The sequence below is a fragment of the Paramisgurnus dabryanus genome, chromosome 16, assembly GCF_030506205.2.
Source record: "Paramisgurnus dabryanus chromosome 16, PD_genome_1.1, whole genome shotgun sequence".
Taxonomy (NCBI): Eukaryota; Metazoa; Chordata; class Actinopteri; order Cypriniformes; family Cobitidae; genus Paramisgurnus; species Paramisgurnus dabryanus.
The window spans coordinates 6,652,317-6,673,909 of NC_133352.1; the positions used below are offsets into that span (position 1 = coordinate 6,652,317).

General features: G+C 36.9%; 1 protein-coding gene across 1 annotated transcript in view; it reads right to left on the reverse strand.

The window, feature by feature from the left end:
* abcb7 (ATP-binding cassette, sub-family B (MDR/TAP), member 7) overlaps positions 1-17,683 on the reverse strand; it is a 32,312-nt gene extending 14,629 nt beyond the window's left edge. Inside the window, exons 1-12 of the mRNA XM_065268002.2 lie at positions 17,495-17,683; positions 14,385-14,459; positions 14,208-14,282; positions 12,116-12,235; positions 9,916-10,048; positions 5,448-5,716; positions 5,264-5,352; positions 5,097-5,184; positions 2,459-2,633; positions 2,169-2,326; positions 1,394-1,557; positions 1,181-1,310 (exon numbers count right to left, since the gene is read on the reverse strand). Coding sequence (XP_065124074.1) covers positions 1,181-1,310; positions 1,394-1,557; positions 2,169-2,326; positions 2,459-2,633; positions 5,097-5,184; positions 5,264-5,352; positions 5,448-5,716; positions 9,916-10,048; positions 12,116-12,235; positions 14,208-14,282; positions 14,385-14,459; positions 17,495-17,644 — 1,626 coding nt within the window. The 5' untranslated portion in view covers positions 17,645-17,683. The remainder of the gene's footprint in view (positions 1-1,180; positions 1,311-1,393; positions 1,558-2,168; positions 2,327-2,458; positions 2,634-5,096; positions 5,185-5,263; positions 5,353-5,447; positions 5,717-9,915; positions 10,049-12,115; positions 12,236-14,207; positions 14,283-14,384; positions 14,460-17,494) is intronic.
* Between the last annotated feature and the right edge of the window lie 3,910 nt (positions 17,684-21,593).

The following is a 21,593-nucleotide window of genomic DNA, read 5'->3' on the forward strand; positions in this document are numbered from 1 at the left end:
TAAATTTAATTCCAAAAAAAATTCACATTTATGGAAATCTAGTTGTACTGACACATGTTAGCTTAATATTTCTTTAGACAGATCTTTCTTTTCTATTTATTTTTCATTTACTCTTTCCCACCATTGAGGAGTTCTCTCGCAATCCCCAATAACGCTATGATAAAAATATAGTAAATCTGCATCTCATATCACCCTAGGGCAAACCGCTGTATGTCCGTTAGGTTTTGAGGATCACTTTGCATCTGAACACTATAAAAAAAAATGGAATTATCTCAGCTTTTTGCTCAAAATTTTTGTTTTTGAAGAAACCTACCCATATTTGAGAGGTGATAAAAAGAGAACTGAGTGTCTGTCCTTTCATTGAAAGGGATACCAAAAATAAAAATAATGTCATTAATGACTCACCCTCATGTCGTTCCAAACTCGTAAGACCTCCGTTCATCTTCGGAACACAGTTTAAGATGTTTTAGATTTAGTCCGAGAGCTCGCTGACCCTTTATTGAAAATCTACGTACGGTATACTGTCCATGTGCAGAAAAGTAATAAAAATATCATCAAAGTAGTCCATGTGACATCAGTGGATCAGTTTTCTGGACATGGACAGTATACCATACGTAGATTTTCAAAAAGGGTCAGCGAGCTCTCGGAATAAATATAAAACATCTTAAACTGTGTTCTGAAGATGAATGGAGGTCTTATGAGTTTGGATCGACACGAGGGTGAGTCATTAATGACATTATTTTCATTTTTGATGAACTAACCCTTTAATATTTTTTATGTTTATATATTTAAAGAAGAGCATTTTCTGGGAGGCATTAAACTTGTGTAAAAATGTCGGGCAGCTTTACTCCTGGGTCATAGAGTTCACCTGATTTCTCACAACATACGCAGACAGATTACTTGCTTGCTGATTAGTGTTTATATAAAAATCTGATTTACTCACTTGTTTTTTTATCTGACCTAGATGAACATTTATCTTACGACTCATTTATTTGATGTTGTTTATGTTAAATTTGGTTTGCATCAGTACTTCTTTTTTCATTTCTAGAAATGGTTCGCAAAACCATCACAATATTGATAATCATGATGATTTTGGTCACTATAACCATGATGTAAAATCTCTATTTTTTACATTTAACATTTTCTCTGTGTTTATTTAGAGATGGGATAAAACTCTCACCTGCGGTACAACACCCACAGCTTTCCTCAAGCTATTCAATCCAACATCACGAATGTTTTGGCCTGCAATGTAGATGTTTCCTTTCTGTGGCTCATAAAAACGAAAGAGCAAACGAACAATTGTGCTCTTCCTAGAAAAACATTACTTCAATGTCAGGATTGTGATTTAAAACTACGGGTTAGGAACAACGGTGTAATCCTTCATTGAACTTACCCAGATCCACTGCCACCAACAATCGCCACTTTTTTCCCAGCAGGTACTTCAAAGGAAACGCCGTTAAGCACCTTTTGCCCCTCCAAATACTCAAAATACACATCCTCAAATTTGATAGTGGCTTCCTGTGGGGCTACGAGCAGAGGCGGTGCCATTTCTTTCTCCTTCAAAAGACAAAAAAGGCATAAAAACACATTTAATAGCAGGAAATATCTAAATCACTCCATCTTTTATCCTGATTTCTACAAAGCAGATACAAGTTTACTTCTTCTTAAAAAAAAAAATGTTTTTACGATAACTGTTGTAATGGCAATGGTAACAGAATGGCACTCTGCAAGTTTACATTCATTCACAGACAGACAGACGCGTTATTACAGAGTCTTGTGATAATGGCTTGATGGGCAGTGCTGTCATGCGGTGAAAACCATTACTGATCACTGCGAACAATCGCACAGATTTTATTCACGGTAATTACAGGCCGCATATGAAATTAGCCAAAGCAAGAATGAGATTCATCATCATCCCTCCCCCACTGACGCTATGAAAGACAGAAAACACTCAAATGTTGTCTGAATTGAAACAAATACTACCACACTTTAATGCGTCAATCTGTAATAATGGAAAAAGGAAGCTCTTGGTAGTTTAATAAAAAGCTCACTCAAATCAAACAAAGCAGACTTTCAATTCGCATTCCGTCTGTATATAATTTGTCATTTTGCAGAAGATGCTGGCTAAATAAAGCAACACAAGCGACTGCAGTGAAGGTATAGCAGACCTTTATCTTAGTGTCGACACGGAGCAGCGTGAAGAGTGTGTTCATGTCAATGAGAGCTTGTCTCGTCTCTCTGTACACTGTGCCCAAAAAATTGAGCGGTAGAGAGAGCTGGAAGAGCAACCCGTTCACCATCACCAGATCTCCTACTGTCATCGTCCCTACAGTAAAACAGTGTAAAGTAAAAAGTGTGTTAATCAATAACAAAATAATTGCATACTTACTAAATAATATAAACAAAAAAGTATCAAATATAAAATGAAGATGAATGATGAAAAGTCACTGATTTTCACCTGCCATTATGCCTTTGCTGGCGAGCACCATGATGCCGGTGAGACCGACACTGAATATGGCACTCTGACCGAAGTTAAGCATGGCCAGCGTCGACGTCGTCTTCAGAGAGGACGACTCGTACACCTTCAGATAACTATCATACCGTTCTGCTTCATACTTCTCATTGTTAAAATACTGAAACAGAAAACACGTGTGAGAACAAAAAGTTCTTTTCAAAGTCTTAAATTTAAGCTTGCTGAATATTTTGATTTTAATTGAAAATTCACTATTGTTCTTGTCTTAAAAGAACCAGAAAAAAAAGAAATATGATAATAATTGTGCCTAACAACATCTTATACTATTATTACCATAGAAATGCACTTGTTTGGACAGTATGGTCACTTGTTATATGTGGGACAATGCAGTAGTGTTTGCTGACAATATATTTAGCACAACTCAATACTCCTCATGTCACATTTTGATTTATCAGTCCTTCCAGTAAAACAAGAGTTTTTTGTTGCGGGCAAAAATTCTTGATCTTGCGGCACGTTTTCTTAAAAAATGCAATGATATGTGATATATTTATGCAATTTTATGCAATGAATTTGCGGGAACATGCAATGTTGCGAGAACTTGCCAAAAAATGCCACAACTGCGGGGAACTTGCCAAAACTGCGGGGGAACTTACCAAAACTGCGGGGGAACCTGCAAACACGCGGGGGAGCTTTTCTCTGCAATTTATGCTGCGAAAGTGCAGCGTATTTGAAAAAATATGTCGCCCGCATAAATATGCGGAGTTTGGCATAATCACGTTTTTCTGAAGGGACGGATTTAAAAAACTGCGGGGGAACCTGCAAAAACTGCGGGGGAACTTGCCAAAACCGCGGGGGAACCTGCCAAAACCGCGGGGGAACTTGCCAAAACTGCGGGGGAACCTGCGGGGAACCTGCAAAAACTGCGGGGGAACCTGCAAAAACTGCGGGGGAACTTGCCAAAACTGCGGGGGAACCTGCAAACACTGCAGGGGAACTTGCCAAAACGGCGGGGAACCTGCAAAAACTGCGGGGGAACTTGCAAAAACTGCGGGGGAACTTGCAAAAACTGCGGGGGAACCTTCAAAAACTGCGGGGGAACCTTCAAAAACTGCGGGGGAACTTGCCAAAACTGCGGGGGAACCTGCCAACACTGCGGGGGAACCTGCCAACACTGCGGGGGAACCTGCAAACACTGCGGGGGAACCTGCAAACACTGCGGGGGAACCTGCAAACACTGCGGGGGAACCTGCAAACACTGCGGGGGAACCTGCAAACACTGCGGGGGAACCTGCAAACACTGCGGGGGAACCTGCAAACACTGCGGGGGAACTTGCCAAAACTGCGGGGGACCTTGCCAAAACTGCGGGGGAACCTGCAAACACTGCGGGGGAACCTGCAAAAACTGCGGGGGAACTTGCAAAAACTGCGGGGGAACTTGCAAAAACTGCGGGGGAACTTGCAAAAACTGCAAGGGGAACTTGCAAAAACTGCAAGGGGAACTTGCAAAAACTGCGGGGGAACTTGCAAAAACAGTTTTCAGCTTTTGCATTTTCGCAATGATGTTCACGTCACACAATCACGTCACTTCATTATGTTCCCATGGCAACAGGGGACATGGCTGCGCTTGTGTGAGGTAAATGCAAAATTTTTCAACTTTCTGCTAAAATATATGTGATTTTTGCTACAAAAATGCCGGGATTATGAAATCAAGCAAGCCCTGCATATTTTGCGCACGGAAATCTGCAATTTATGCTGCGAAAAGTGCAGCGTATTTGAAAAAATGTGTCCCCCGCATAAATATGTGGACTTTGGCTGAATATATGTTAAATCATGTAATCGCATAATCACGTTTTTCTGGAGGGACTGATTTATTTATGCATTATATGTGTCTGTGGTACAGATTTGACCCAGATGTTGCCCTATAGAGAAATTAAAACTGAAAGCACCTCTCCAATTATGGCTTGATCTTGAACATTTTAAATATGAAAAAGCATCAAACTTAACAAAGACTCGTGTGGCAATGATCAGAGGAAGTGAAATGTTGTGTGTTTAGAGAGAACCGGAGAGATACAGGGGTATTTGTGCAAGTCTAACGGATTTAGAGTGGGTAGAGATCTCATTATGTATGCGCACTTAATCCAGCTGCATTGACACCAGTGACGGGGACTAAAGCCCTGCACAAAATATATCTCTTAAGACTGAAGATTTCAGGGCAGAGCACAATAGCTTGTTAGGATTAGGATAAGATTGCAACCTTTAAAGGGCTCATATTATGCAAAATCCACTTTTACAAGGTGTTTGGACATAAATGTGTGCTGGCAGTGTGTGAACACAACCACCCTACAATAAAAAAAATCCACCCACTCCCTCTTTAATCCCCATTAAACTAAAGCAGTCTGATTAGTCATGCTGTTTTGAGTCACTTGTTAATGTGACATCACACTGATAAAGCCCTGCCCACATTCATACACGTATACATACATCTAAAAAAAAAATGGAACGTGATCAAATAGATATGCCAGATTTCTATATAAAACATGAAAAGGTGCAAAAAAGTCAATTATATTTAACCCTCTTATTAAACTTACTTATAAAAATTACTTTACATTATAGCATGACTTACCTTAACGGTTTCATAATTGAGAAGAGAGTCGATCGCAGCGTTTCCGGCTTCATTATCTGCTTTATTCATCTCTATCCTGAACCGCGTCCTGATCACACATAAATTGATTAGTAATGACACCTGTACATCTTTTTAAAACAAACACCTATTGTTATTCAGTACTGTACCTCCACTGTGTAACAGCGACGGTGAATGCAGTGTACGCTGAGAGGGTTCCCAAAGTGACCATAGCAAACTGACCACCACATTTATAATACTGAAAAGAAACAACAAACACCACTGCCAGTGAGTGACATCTCCATCTAAAGAAAACGTGAAATGAGCACTTTATGTAGTCTTATGTAGACTCACCAGAATGCTGCTGACCAGAAACATCTCAAAGAAAGTGGGTCCCAAGTTAAAGACCAGAGCGCTGAGCACGAAGCTGATCCCTCGTGTGCCGCGGTCGATGGCTTTGGACAACGCTCCCGTCTGTCTGCTAAGGTGAAAGCCCAGGTCCAGATTATGAAGATGAAGAAAGACATTCTTGGCGATCCTTCTGATGGAGCTTTGAGCCACTTTTCCAAAGACAGCGTTCCTTAACTCATTGAAGAGCGCAGCTCCAGCACGAGACAAGCCATCTGTAAGCCACACGCACAACATGTCAATTTTAATAAAAAAAATGAAGAGACCACTTCAGTTTTGTCTTTAATTCTCCTAAAAAACAAGTTAAAACATTAGCATTTTTAATTGAGAAATTAATTTGAACTTTTAATTTAAAGTTTTCTTTGCAGTATTCAAGATTGGAAACACTGTATATTTTTGGTCATTTTTCCCCATTTCAATTTTTAGTAAATAAATGCAAATAATTATTCTTATTAGGAACTTGGCAGAAATGTTGTCGGTAGTTAAATGAAACAAACATTTCTATTTTACTTAAACACATACATATAATAAATAGTACATTTTTAAAACATGAAAATAATCTTGAAGTGTCTCTTAATTTTTTCCACAGCTGTATGTACGGTATGTATGTATGCATGATGTATATGTGTGAGTTTTAATGCAATATCACAAAATACCCAAAACTAAAGAAAACCTCCACACTACTTTAACAGTGATAATTATGCTAAAAATGTTTTACAAATACACCACAGTATAAATGCAGACCAATCCCCTACGGCAAAAAATAAATTTCCTTAGCCAAAAATAGGTTTTAAATGCTAAAGACATTTTGTAGAAAGCAAAGCTTAATCAAATATATTTTTTACATTTAAAAATATATTTAGTTTTAACCTTCATATATTAACATATATTACATAAGGTATTTTAGGGGCAACAAATACATTTCTATTTTACAACCCATTTGGCAAAACGTTTCCTAGCAAAATATAAAAGTTTGTATAAGTTATAAAATATAAGTATATTTTTGCATTTGAAAATATATTTAATATTAATCTTTTGTTAAATCGGTTATGTTTACAGGTTTGTAACCTGCAAAGTTTTTCTTCCAATGTGACGTGAATATAAATGTTATAAAATATATTTATTTTTAAAATATACAGTACTGTGCAAAAGGCTTAGGTTTTAATGTCCATCCATATTTAATTTTCACTCTTTTTTAAGATACAAACAGAAAATAGAGGAAATATGTACACCAAATTAAAAACAAAACAATTTTCAGAACAATCAGTCAGTATTTAGGGTGACCTCTCTTGGCACGAAACACATCTTGAGCTTTTTTGAGGAGACTGAAGTCTTGAAGTCATTTGATTCGAATTAGAAATTAGGATTTAATTTCATTTAGGTTTAAGAGATCCTGCAGCTGCCTGCTATTGCCCAAGTTAAAGGGAAGTTTATCCTAAATACTTGACACTTCAGCTTATACTTTTATACTGTTTTTAATACTACATACACATTTCCTTTATTTTCTGGTTGTATTCTAATGAAGAGACTGAGAAGTAAATATATATGATCACTATACAATTGCAAAAACAACAAATGTAATGGTAGCATGGTGACCTAAGACTTCTGCACAGTATTTCAAAATATATAAAAAAGGGCTAATAAATATATTGGTGAAAAATACATTTTTTGTAAACATATTTTCATATTTCAAAATATATTTCAGTACATATATTTTTTGGCCATTTTATATTTTTAAATATGTTGAAAAAATTTTTTTTGCTGCATGGGCTGTGCAAAACTGTGAATTTTATAGCGAGTTCAATTCTACACATCTAGCAAACATTTCATGCAGTTTTTGTGTCCTCTTTCTCTTCACTCAAGAGTACCTGAAGCTCATTAAAGCAGCTAACATACCATCACACATAGATGAACTTTACAATCCTCTTGACCTGTGAATTTATCTGACTCACTTTCCATTATTAACAATGCCAGGTAACAGGAGCCTTGTTAGTGTTTGTTGCTTAAAATAATGCCTGCAGTCAATGTCTGCTCATACAGGTTACATTTTACTGCTACAACCTTACTTCACATATTCAATGATCATTTCACATGCTTTCTCTAATTGTTTGGAAGTATAGTAGGCTTTATGTATCTAATCTCTATAGTTCACAGTGTTGTTTATCAGGATGGGTGACATTGCTAAAAAAAACCTTCTGCTTATAAGTAACATGGCTGTGCATATGAAAATATGTGTTATACATCAAACAGTATGCCTTTCATAGTAAAATAAAAATATAATATTGCAAAGTCCTGTATTTATCATATCCCCATAACACAAGTTTACAGACAGGCTTTATGTAATCCTGTATTACATTGTAAAATAAAAATGAATCTGTACTGCTTTTGTGTTACCGTATAGACTGTGTTTATGATCATATGGTCATAATGATGATGCCCACATGCTAAGATGTTTAACAACTGGCCATTATATATCGCAAATCTAGCAAAATCTTTCCCTAAACAGGGTGCATGATATAATGAGGGCAGAAACACAACATTTCAACTCCAGTTTCAAGAATAAACCTCACGATTATATCTGTTCATATGAACATACACAATCTGCTCCTCTGCAAAATAAGAGCTTTAAACACAATTAATGCAAACTGCGCAAAGATAATCTGTGGCTTATACACCGCGCGCACACACACACATTCACACCAGGAGCGGCTCGGAGAAACATTTAATGACATGTGTGCACAGCACCTAATGGCTCTCATTAAAACATACAGTTATGGGAGAAAGTTAATTTTCACTCGAAGACACAATGACCTGCTAAGTGGTTAGTTACCATTACTCATTAGCTTCATTTTTCTTTATATAAAAATGGACTTGGGTCTAAGCTCACTGTCACATGCTTACATACAGACAGAACTGCATCAACTAATCGATAAAGTTAATTAACATTGATAATGAAATCGGTTAAATTTTATTTTACGTCGGACAGCACGGACACGTGTCAGCTTCAAAGAGCGCGAACTGTGTGCTTATAAGTCAGGTGCTGTATCTTTATACAGGGCGAGCAGCGCGCTCAAAATCAGGCACGTTTTCTTTACACCGCACAACCAGCTTGGTTAAAAGCAAGGCAGCGTTTTGCCAGATCCTCTGCCTTTCAGCGGAGTTCTGAACTGGGCTTCTTTTAAAACGTTTCTGCAGGTTAAATTTTGTTTGCGGGTTAAAGATTGAAAGATTTGGTTCATTAGTTGTTGGTATTTAGGTTGTGAATAGTCATTGGGATGCTTTTGGACTAGTTTTGAATGGCCATTAAGCTAGTTTTGTTATGTGGATCTGGCAACCCTGATAGGATGTTTGTTGAGAAGAATCCCCCTTTCATGTGAAAAGCTCTTTGAGTGCTACAGAAAAGCGCTATATAAATGTAACAAATTATTTGTATTTGTTGAATTGTTTTTTGGGTTTTCATAAAAATAGTATTGAACCACAAACTCACATCTGTTTTAAAGTAAGAGGAAAATCCAGGTTTTTATTACTGTAACAACGCTATATATCACTTTCATATTATAATGGCATATTTATTTTGATAATAATGAATAATGTTAATTTTCATCAAGGTTTAGAACTGAATTAGTAGGATTGGTACTGTTTAAGGCCTGTTCTGGTATAGTCAGTTTATTTTGATTGCATTTTTATTTTCAGTTATAACACTTTGTGTTTATTTCTTATGAAGAATTTTCAGTTTTTGAAAAATATATTCATTAAATAATTACTTTTAAAGATGTGTTATGTGTATTATTATTTACTACCAGGTAAACCTTGCAAGGTTAATTGTCATAATCGTCAAAACCAAATGACATAATTTAGTGCCTTATTTAGCTATAAGTGAAAAATATAATTAAGTAAAAATTTATGTTTAATACGATCAGTCGATTAATCGAAAAAATTATCGCTCGATTAATCTGGTTTCTGATAAAAGAGCTGTTTGCAGGCAAAATATGCATTTACGTAAAAAAAATTCAGTCAAAACTATTGTGGTTTTTATCGTGAATAAAATGCAGGTGGAGTTGAGTTCCCATTATTGTGTACTAACAATAACAAAATGTACAAGACCCTTTAATGCACTAATTCAGTTGTTTAAAAACCAAGCATGATGCAACCGTGAACAGATTTTCCCCCAAGGTTACAGTGTTGTGTTTTAGCCAGGAGCAGGTTAGCGTCGTCAATAAGATAAGCAAATTAAACACGAAACTTTACACCTCACCTATAAGAGCAGATGCACGCATGACAGAACCCATTATAATGACTGCAACAGCAACATTAACACAAAACTTTTCAGGAAAGGTCAGTCGACATTTAATATGCAGCACACTTCCCAAAATGAAGCCAAACACCTGCCAAGACAGGAGCATGCAGGACTTACAGCCAATCAAAATAGCCGTTGCCATAGTTGCCACCGTGTTTGGCGCATCGCTCAGGTTCAACATGTGTCCCGACATCTGGTTCAGGCTGTCCACCGCATATTTAAACATGAAGGGCACCGTCACATTGGTCATCTGGAGGACAAACGGGAAAAAAGAAAAAGGTTGGTGTGAGCGTGCCAAATGTTTTGATAAGTTCCTGAGTGCAGCGGTGGGCAGAACCCCGGCACCGCGTGGCATTGCATTAAAAGAGGGCTGAGCGTGCGCTCCTGCAGACACATCTGAAAATGAGTCGCTTGATGCATTCGCTAATGGAATTGAAATGGTTATTAAAGCTAATTAAAAGCTCTCGGACAGCTGCAGGGCCACGCCAATACACAGCACAGCATTAGCTGCACGCCATTTCCCTTTAATTTGGCCTCACTTTATTTCACCTCTTTCATCCCATGGGACTCAGACGGCTTGTAATGTAATTTTAGGAGATGACACTTTCAATTTTACTTCGAGAAACTAACCTTTTGGAGAACCACTGCTTTGACTCGCCACTGTATATGTATATGGAATAGTGTTTTGTAATTAAATACATTTAATAATTGTATTTAGCACTTGTTGCTGCTGATAATATACATTTTAAATGTTTCCGTGATTTTCTTCTCTTTATTTATATCAGCTCCCACTCGCTGTAGAAGGGCAATGAAAGATTGTGCCCATACTTCTCATCATTTCAGTTATGAAGATTGTTTGTCAGAGAACAATAGATAAAACGACCAGGAATTTTAACGCAGGTGCTTAGAGAAAAAACACTGACATTCTGGATTCAGAAGGTAATAAAATCACTGACTACCCTTTGTAGATGATGAAAATACCTTACGTCCCCATGAGAAACAATTACCGTCTGAATAGGGCTTAAGATTGTGACAAAAACAAACAAACACTGCTTAATTTGAAGTATTATTACTTTACAAAATACTTTTTTTGTTCATTTTGATTTTATGGGGGTGAAACATAAGTAAATCGTGTTTATTTAAGCTTCAGCCAGGAATATCAGAGTTCCCCGTGTCAAAGTAAAATAAAGCAGAGATCTGTAACTTACTAATTACTGCATTAAAGCTTCATTGGTTGAAAATAAAAACGAGCTGCCAGCACCTCAGGTGTAATTTCACTTTCTAACAGCACACATTCATAGCAATGCCCTTTACCAAGAGGACAGAGTCAGAAGGCAACTGGATATAAACCACTTTTAATTACCAAACAGGTTGAAACAATAATAGCCTGCACAAGGCAGACGAAACCGGCTGGTCATGAAAATTCAAGTTTTTCTTATGCTTCGGTAATAGTGAAACATTTCAACTTTGATGTAAATGGATGACAGAGGCCAAACTGGCTTACATTAGGTGACTTACATGGACAGCAAATCTCATTGTTAGGATTAGGGCTGTAACGATTTATCGTGCAAATGCGCGTTTCCTCAATGAATGAATTTGAATGAATTACGGTAAAATGCCGCCACCTCCAAAAGCCAGAGGGCGCTCTCGTGCAGAAACTCCAATTGTGCCACAGAAGTAGTAGCATTACGGACGCTATTCCAGGAAATGTCTAGAAGGATATTTATATTGGCGTTCTTCAGATTGTTTTAGGTATTTTCATGATAATAAAGAATATTTTGAATGATTTTATTTAACGAGTGTTGTTTTTTAAGTGCACGTTATAAACCACTCCGACTCATAAGGATTTTAGATTGATAATGACTTCTTACTGACCAAAACGCCATAGTACACGCACAAGCTGCGCATGAAACACAGAATCGCAGCCTTGCGATGCAGAATCGATTTTAGACAGGTCGATTTATCGTTACAGCCCTAGTTAAGATACAATTTAGCTCACAACAAAAAGTAAAATTTCGTTTCGACTGATAAAAAGTAACAAACATCTAATAGTATTTAACACAATTATTTGACTATCAATACATCTAACAGTAATCCAGAAAAAAATTACATTATTATTTACATTAAAATCTTAAACCTATTCTGGTTGCAAAGTATTGAAAAGATTAAGATTTTACTAATAAAGTGTGACAAAATGATTTAAAAATGCTGCTGCTATATATATTTATACACATCTACAGAAAAAAAAGCAAGCTGTATTTAGAAAATACTTTCACTGAACAGTATTGATGTGATGTGATGTGATAAACATACACACCTTGGCTCCAGCGAGGAGGCATAGAGATATGACAACACGAGCACGAAGGTCCGGGCGATCCTTGGGCCAAACATACGTGAACATCGCTTTAAGAATCTTCGATGAATTCACTTCCTTCAGCTGGTGATACACACACATATACACAGAGTTAGTCCATCATAACTTAATCACACAGTTTTCATTTCATCATGTTTACAATGAAAACGTTAAAAAGAAATGATCCTACATGTATACATGATAAATATATTTCCATAGTCCTTATAAGTCAATATATGTGAAACAAAATCGAACTATGACGAAATTAATCATGAAAGAGCATAGTCATAGAAAAATATTAAACATGATTAAAACATCATATATTAGGGCTGCTCCATTATGGACAAAGTCATAATAATCACAATTATTTAACAATCTTTTTTGGCAACCAGTGATAAAACTAAAGTGTCTGCTCTCTTCTTTCATTTTGCAAGCGTATGAAAGTTAAAAGAGTTTATTTTATAAATTACTCAGAAATATCAGAGAAAGCATTTACATATACATGTAACAAAACTTTGTGGGGCATTTTTACTAACAACACAAGCAGCCGACTTTGACATATTATGGCCGTTTCACACGGTACGCGGTAAGCAGCAAAATCGCCGCGCGGCTTCAGCTTTTCTCTTGAATTGGAAACGTTTTGTGCAGCCTTTAGTGCAAATATGTTTATCTTCAACGGCGCCTGTCATGAAGTCCCATGTCCGGAGAAGGAATAGGATTTTGGGTGCACGAGCAAGGCGTGTGGACCAACTCCGCTTCCCCTCTGTAACCGCCCCCGTTTTGCCGCTTTACGCACGTCTCCTATTAAAAAAAAAACTAAACACTCGCGGTTGCCGCGTACCATGTGAAACGGCCTTTAGTGCGCTGCAACTTAAACCCATCAGTTCTCCCGCTCACGATTTAAGAATATTAAAAGAAGATTTAATGAGAAAACTAAATACAGGTAAAAAAAATCATGGCAAACAAGAGTGAAGACTTATATTGAATGATTGTATTATGTACAATATAATAAACAGATTAATACACAACACTACCCATATTCCCTAATAGTTTGTCACATAAATTATGACACAGACATCTGTTCAAGCTGATCACACAACATAACTGCAGTAAAACCAATTCACTCCAGTGGACAAAAAAATTATTCACACGATTAAAGGCAATTTAATGCTTGGTCTGACTACAGCAGGGCTTCTCAGATCTGTCCTGAAGGACTCATCAACTCATTAGTAGGAATCGCAAGGCCTGAATCATGTGTGTCAGATGAGGAAAACAAAGAAACTGTGCAGGACTATGGGTCCTTCCTGTACTAAAGCATCAATAACAAATAAATAATCAACTACATTTCTGATAGAGCCAATGTTGGGGTCATTTATAACAACGTTTGTATTTTCTATAGTTGAAAATTATCTAGAGCACAGACTGAAAACCTGAGATGTTCTTCAAACACAAAGGTGAAAACTAGCAGTCACTTTAAAACAGCATCTTGAGTGACAAAACAGTCTGCTGGATAAAGAGTAAAAACATCAGAGCAAAAGTCAACCCTAAACTCAACACCACTACTCACGTAACCACTTCCAATGGACACAAGGTGTCGCTATTGGGCCATTTGTGTTTTTACCCACAGCTTATAACATTCATTTACTTTATGAATCCTGAATACTGAATTTTTTTGACAGGCACTTATAATAAAAAAATTGCTATTCTCACTTTTCTCAAGCAAGCTTTACTTATCTAATGCGTCATATTCCTGAAAACAGAATATTTAATAAATAAGAAAATGTTGAGAAAATTTGATCAAAGTCTCTATAGGGTGGTCTGGTCGCATCACTAGGCCGCCATGTTTGCAACAAAATTATTTCAGTCATGCAAGACTAAAGTCCTCTCTACTTGAATATGAATAGGGAAAGACGGATATATCTCTAAAATCATGTGATTTTGATTTGATTTTACCTACTAAGAACAGAACAGACAGTAGAAAAGAGATTTTGTATTATTATTCATTAATATAGACAACAATGTCCACATCACACATTTGAGATGAATATATTCTTACCACATTCTTGGGATCTGCATTCAGACCTCCTCCTGCGTTTCCATGCCAGCACTGTCTCTCTGAAACCTGTAAATACTGAAATACACCAACTCAAATCAACCTTTACTTATTCATTATTTTACTATTTAGCCTTTCTGATATTATTTTATCTTACTTGAATAGTTTTTTCTGACTTACTTTCACTGCTTCTAGAATCTGCTGACTGTTTTGACTTCTGCTGATGGCCCATGTTGAAACTGGGTTTGAACTTAACTGCAAAATAAAAATGTGTGTAATTTTTGGTCCAAAACAGCCTACTTTTGAACACAGTCTATATTATAAAGCAAAGTCCTTTACGTCAGATCGCTCGCAGAGAATTGTAACTCTGACAAGCCTCACATTTGCAAATAAAATGTTTGTTTTAATTTGTATAAATTTGAATGTGTTATCATTAGTTTCCTCTTTTAGGAAATCCATCACAAATATTTCTACCCAAATCAACAACTCTTTCAATGACAATTTATTTGTATATCAAAATTAAAAACAACTGCCGGTGACCAATGTGCTTTCCACAATGTAATCGAAATTCATGCTAAAAATAGCAAACAAACAAGACAAATAACAAAAACAGAAATGAACATGACATCAGATAATTTATAGGCATGACACAATGTCAATCAAAAGCTTATGAAAATAAAATTGTTTTTAATCTTGACTTAAAAGTGAGAGGCGAGGGAGCTTGTCTTATGCTAATTGATAAAGCGTTTCAAAGCCTGGGGGCTGCAATGTAAAAAGCTTGATCCCCCTACACTTAAGCCTCGATTTAGGCGTACACAATAGTAGATTTGATGACCGAAAAGATCTTGAAGGTTGATAATCAGTCAGTAGTTCTTTCTGGAGGGGTTCTAGTGGACCAATCACAGAGCTTGCGAACCGCGTAGAATGAACGCGTTGATACATTTTTGGCTACACAGAGCTAAACTAAATTAATTACACTTAACACCATGTCAATGCTACGTGGACCACAAGTGCTGAAAATGGTCTGCTCAGGTCAAAGAGATCTTTGTTTTCAAGGGTAAAAACAATTATGGACCAAGTTGAGGAGCCATATTTAACATTTGCAAAAAGTCTATTTACCTTAATTACTGCTGATGCTTTTCCTAAAACATACACAATCTGCTTCTTCGGCTTTTGCCCCTATACTGTAACACGTGGCCATGGACATTGCCTACTAGCCATCTGCATGTGTAATTGCATGTCGACGCAAACAACACCATAGAAGTATGAATAAAACCTGACGCGTAGCCTACACTCTAAAAAAACAAACGGTGCTATATAGCACCAAAACAATTGCTTTGGATCGTAACGATAGAAGAACCATTTTAGTGCCATATAGCACCGGTGAAGAACCAGTGAAGCACCAGTGAAGCACCAGTGAAGCACCAGTGAAGCACCAGTGAAGCACCATATAGGGGCCATATAGCACCACATATGGTTCTACATAGCACTATATGGTTCTACACAGGTGCTTCACTGGTGCTTCACTGGTGCTTCACTGGTTCTTCACCGGTGCTATATGGCACTAAAAATGGTTCTTCTATCGTTACGATCCAAAGCAACTGTTTTGGTGCTATATAGCACCGTTTGTTTTTTAGAGTGTATGGCGTTGAGGCTACAGAGCTCATTTAGCGATGCGTAGTTCCTACAGCGTAGTCACAACACATAGGCTACATTTTGTTTTTTAAATATGATGATAGATCGCGTGTCCCATTAAAAAGACCTGTCTGAAATCGATTCTGTGCACAGCTTGTGCGTGTACTACGGCGCTTTGGTCAGTAAGAAGTCATTATCAATCTAAAATCATTATTTGAGTCCGAGTCGTTTATAACGTGCATTAAAAAAGCAACGCTCGTTAAACAAAAATCATTCAAAATATTCTTTATTATCATGAAAATACCTGAAACAATTTGAAGAATGGTGATATAAATATTCTTATAGACATTTCCTGGAATAGAGTTTGTAATGGTGCATTCCGACCAGCCGCGGTAGAGACGGCAAAAACGCGCTTGTAGTATGACGTATGAACATTTGAGTTCACTCGCTTCATTCATGCGTGAAAGCTGCGCTTGAAATTCTAGTCATTTGAGACATTCACGTGGAAATTCGCGTCATGGGAGGGGCTTCTGCGACTCCGCTGAGACTATTTGCCGGGATTATTTGATACAATCGTAAGTTCTGCGTCGTCCGCGTAGACGTGCTAACGCACATACAGACCACTAGTAGGCAGTATCCACGCGTGCACACCACAGTAGCAGCTCAACCGCTAAAGAAGCAGAACCTTGGCCAGTAAACCCACAAACGAAGAAGAAGCAGCTTGTTATGTATGATTTGAGAAAACCAGCAGGTAAACAGAAAGCGACTTCTGTTGCAGTTTGAGTAAAATCACTCCTAAACTTGGCCCATCTTTGGTCTTACCATCGCAAGCGGAAATGCCTATGAAGAAATGTCACACAGATATTTTTGACCGGACTGTAGGGGTTCTAGTGGACCAATCACAATGCTTGCGGTCTGCGTAGACGAGTTGTTAAAATTTTGGTGAGGTGCGCACATGCTACGCAGAACTACAGACAGCCTATGGCATAGAACCTACACATGACTGTAAATGGCACTTACGGTGTAGGACCTACGCAGAAGTATAATGGGCCCAACTCTCACCCAGCGCGTGCACAGGGAGATGGAAACTTTAATAAAGTTATACAAGCACCATGACTAATGTGATAATAACCTTGTGTGTTTGCAAGATGTTGTAAAGAGGTCGTAGATCACATGTGTTTAGACAGTGTGATTAAGTCTTATCAGTACAAACATACTGTAGTGTAAATGAGTGTGTATCACATGACAGCTCAGTCTAAACTAACTTAGTGGACACATTATTTGTATGTATGTACATATCATCTTCTTAATAACTTAGTAAAATAAACAATACTAAACAGACAGAAGATCAAATACAACAGAAGACAAATGTACTTCTGATGACAGACAGATACAGAGAGTGAACGTATCACAGTAGTTAAACTTCCTTAGTCACAGTGAACAAACACTTTCTACCCGACAGCACTAGTATGAAACAACAACTAGCAGACATCTCATGTAAACAACAACTAAGTTAGCAAACATCTCATGTAAACAAAACTGCAGGTGAGTTGTGTGAATCAACAGTTGAGTGTATTTCACAGTAAAACACTAAAGTTAAGTTATGAACTTTCCTGTGGTGACACTAATCATACAAGGACACAGTAATGATGTACCTGACATGAGCTCCGGTGTTTCCGGTTCCTCGCCGTTCGGTGCTCGTGACAGCTCCAGATGTGAACCGTGCTACTCTGCTGCAGTAACAGTGATAATTTACGCCTTTGAATGTTAAAGCCACATTTTAGAGAGACCAAGAGCGGCGCCATGCTGCAGTGAAGGGCCGGCGTGACGTCACAGTGGGCATCATTTCCGTCCGGAAGCGACGTTTAGGTAACAGCGACGACTGGACTTCAAAAAAATATTTCCAGTATTTTATAAAGAAACATCGATTTTAGCCCAAATAATGGTCTCTAAATAATAAAAGTCATAACTTTTATATACAGCAATTTTTATTGCGTCCACACTAAAAAAAGCTGATATTTAAAACATCCTACTTAACTAATAGTTTAATAAAATGCACATTTTTATTATCAATAGGGCAATGTAAATGCTTAAGACCTAGAGTAAAATTAATTAACAACAATTCAACCTGTAATATTACTGTACTAAACTGTACCTTAAAAATGTTTAAGAAATAATTTACCAAAATGTAAATGCCCCTTAATATTGTGTATAAAAGATATTAACTGTCCTTAAAACTGTTATTTACTATAGTATAATCTTTTTTGGGACAGGCAGATTTTTAAGCAATTTAAGCATCTGATAAAGATGTTGATGAAATGTCTCATGACAGTTTAATACGACAGTGACATCTTCAGGACGACAGGTGAAGTACATACAAGGTGAAGTCATTGAACCTGTTGATCTACTGTCCTACAGAGTTCATCTACGACCCCAATCAGTTGGTGACCCCTGCTCAAAAAGTTAAATACAAACCAAGGTTAACAAACGATTAAAATCGGGGGACTATCACTTTGAATATCAATATTATTAAAAACAAAGATTATTGAATGTAAGATTAGGTTTAAGTAATAATGTATAGCTTTATAGATATAAATTTGGAAACTTTAGTTGAAAGTGACCCATCATAAAAAATAAATAAAATAAGATGGATGAAATGAAGACAACTTAAAATGACAAAAAAAAATGTATTGTGCCATCTCAGCTATGTATTTTCTATTTTATTATTATTTACTATTACTATTTACTGTGGAAAGTAACAGGGCTGAGTCAGACGGTAACAAGTTTGACCATTTAACCTAAAACAATCACATGTTGTTCACTTTGAAGTGATGTTACTTGTAGATAATGATTATAATACATTAAATAAATAAGTGTTTGCATGACCCCCCCCCCCCCAAGTCAAACCTAACAAATCAACAAAAATAGAACATTCTAGGAGAGAGAGAGAGAGAAAGAGAGAGAGAGAGAGAGAGAGAGAGAGAGAGAGAGAGAGAGAGAGAGAGAGACTTGTGTTGTTAACTACTGGTTATCCTTGTTGAGAAATGATGGAACTTCCTTAAAGTGATGTCACTGGAATGTTTTATTGTTTCACAAGAGTCTTTTTTTTGTAATTTTTTAGTCTTAATTTGGCCACAACTTTCTCTGTGTTTCAGCAAATGGAATGATTTTTGGTGACAAATCTTATATTTACACATATTTTAAGAAAATGCTTTGATTTTTTTTTTTAAAGTAACAATATACCGTGGGCAAATTTACTACCCTTAAGTGTTATCAGTGGCCAAAAATGACCACTAAATTAAACTGCTGTAAAAATGTATCAGATGAATTTTTTTTTTTTCATTAATCTGTTAATCGCCCTTAGTACTGATCAAAATTACCAAATGTTTACAAAAATTCTATGATTTTAACTCTTTCATTGCCAAGTTTATAAGTGGGGTCACTGATTTGGGAAAAAACACACAAAATTACAGATTTTCAATATAAAAAGTGATTGTGGACTGGATTTTCTTTTACCTTTTTCACAGTCTAAGATTATTAAAAACATTGGCTTTGATGCATTTTTAGTTTTTGTGCAGCATACATTTTTTCTCCCTCATTTATTGTTTGTGGCCATTTTTGCCCCATTGACTTCCATTATGACCACATTTTTTGATTGCAGAGCCATGACACCTTATTATCATGCATTTTTCAATCTTTGTGGTTTTACATTTTGAAAACAGGTAAAAATTTGTCATTTTTACTGTTGATCACCATGTGGCAGCATTAACCCTTTAGTAGGCCTGTGCAAAAAACAGAGCTTAAATTCTGGCTTGTACATAGAGTTATATGGAGTATGTTTTGGCCGCTAACAACACAAAAGGGTAGTGAATTGGAACAAGGGAAAAGGGTTAATAAAAAAATAATGTATACTTATGCCAAACATTGCTTGACAATAAGACTATACTTAGAACAATATGCAAATGTGATTTTTAGTGTGTGCAAATGGGATAGAACAATCATAGCAAGGGACAGGTCAAGAATTTTAAATTAATTTAAAATAATATTTAATTGGCTTTACTTTCATGTAATATTGAAAAAACAATACACAGTATTCATGTTTCAAAATCACAGCTTTATCTGCTGTTATAGCATATCTATGTCAGTTTATTTCTTAAGGACACCAATAGCACTGATTTCACCATTTGAAATCTTTTCGTTATCCTGGCTTGCTCTTCTAGTAGGGCAGGTTCAAACATAAACTGTATAAAACAAGGTTCAAACAGGAATTAAAACTGCAAGCAGTGATGGAAGGGCCCTCGCACACATGACACCGCCACGCCATGGCATAAGTATTAAAGGGAACAGTAGAAAATAGGCATTTAAGCATGTAAACATAGGGGAACCATTTAAAAGTGTAGTATAATGTGCCACATTTCCTGTTGCTACTTACAAATGACAGTGAGGTAGCATCGTGTAAGAGAGAGAGAGAGTGTGTGTGTGTGTGTGTGTGTGAGAGAGTGAGAGAGAGTGAGCGAGTGGGTGAGTGTGAGAGTGAGTGAGAGAGACTATATGTAAATATTGGCACGTAGATGTGTTCAGTCCAGGACTCTTAATGATCATGTAAAATGTAGGGCAGATCTGACATTGAATAATCATTGTAAACATGTCACTTCTTGTTGCCAGCAGGTGGCGCTATGGCCATAAGTGACTATTGACATGTAGATGTGTTCAGTCCAGGACTCCTGTCAATTATGTGGAGTTTAGGACAGATCGGACATTGCATAATCATTGTAAACATGTCACTTCCTGTTGCCAGCTGGTGGCACTATGACCATAAATGACTATTGGCATGTAGATGTGTTCAGTCCAGTGGCCGGTTGCATAAACATAGCCATGACATTAAGACTGCGTCTTAAGAATGATTCTGACTAACTAGAAATTAGTTAGGGCTAATCAGTCTTATTATTTGTATTTAAATAAGACCAATCAACCTTTCTATGTAACATACTTAAAACAGTTATGATCAGTCTTGAAGAAAAAAATTCATGACTAACTTTTAAGACTAGCCTTAAAGTTTTATGCAACCGGCCACAGGACTCTTATCAATCATGTGAAGTTTGGGACAGATCTGACATTGCATAATCATTATAAACATGTCACTTCCTGTTGCCAGCTGGTGGCGCTATAACCATAAGTGACTATTGACATGTAGATGTGTTTAGTCCAGGACTCTTATCAATCATGTGAAGTTTGGGACAGATCTGACATTGCATAATCATTATAAAAATGTCACTTCCTGTTGCCAGCCGGTGGCGCTATAACCATAAGTGACTATTGACATGTAGATGTGTTCAGGTCAGGACTCTTATCAATCATGTGAAGTTTGGGAACGATTGGACACTGTATGCCTGAGTTCCAGCAACCTGTTTCATAGTGAAAATTTTGGCGGGCCGGAACAGACACAAATTTTAACATAGAATCAAATCCTTCGCAATTTAGCATCACAAAGGCCTTAAGATGAGACTCACCAAATATGATGATGATCCGACGACAACTGTAGGAGGAGATAGTTAAAGTATGACTGCTGGAAATGAGAAAAACTGAGCCTAAATCTGAGAAATAATTAAAATAGCTGACTTCCTGTTTGGTTTAGTGCGTTGCTCCAAGACTTTTTTGTAAGTCTTGTCATGCTACAGAAGAGTACCGAATTTTGTAATTGTACGTCAAACACAGTCCGAGGGCTGCTTCGTTTAAAATTTATAGGTGGCGCTA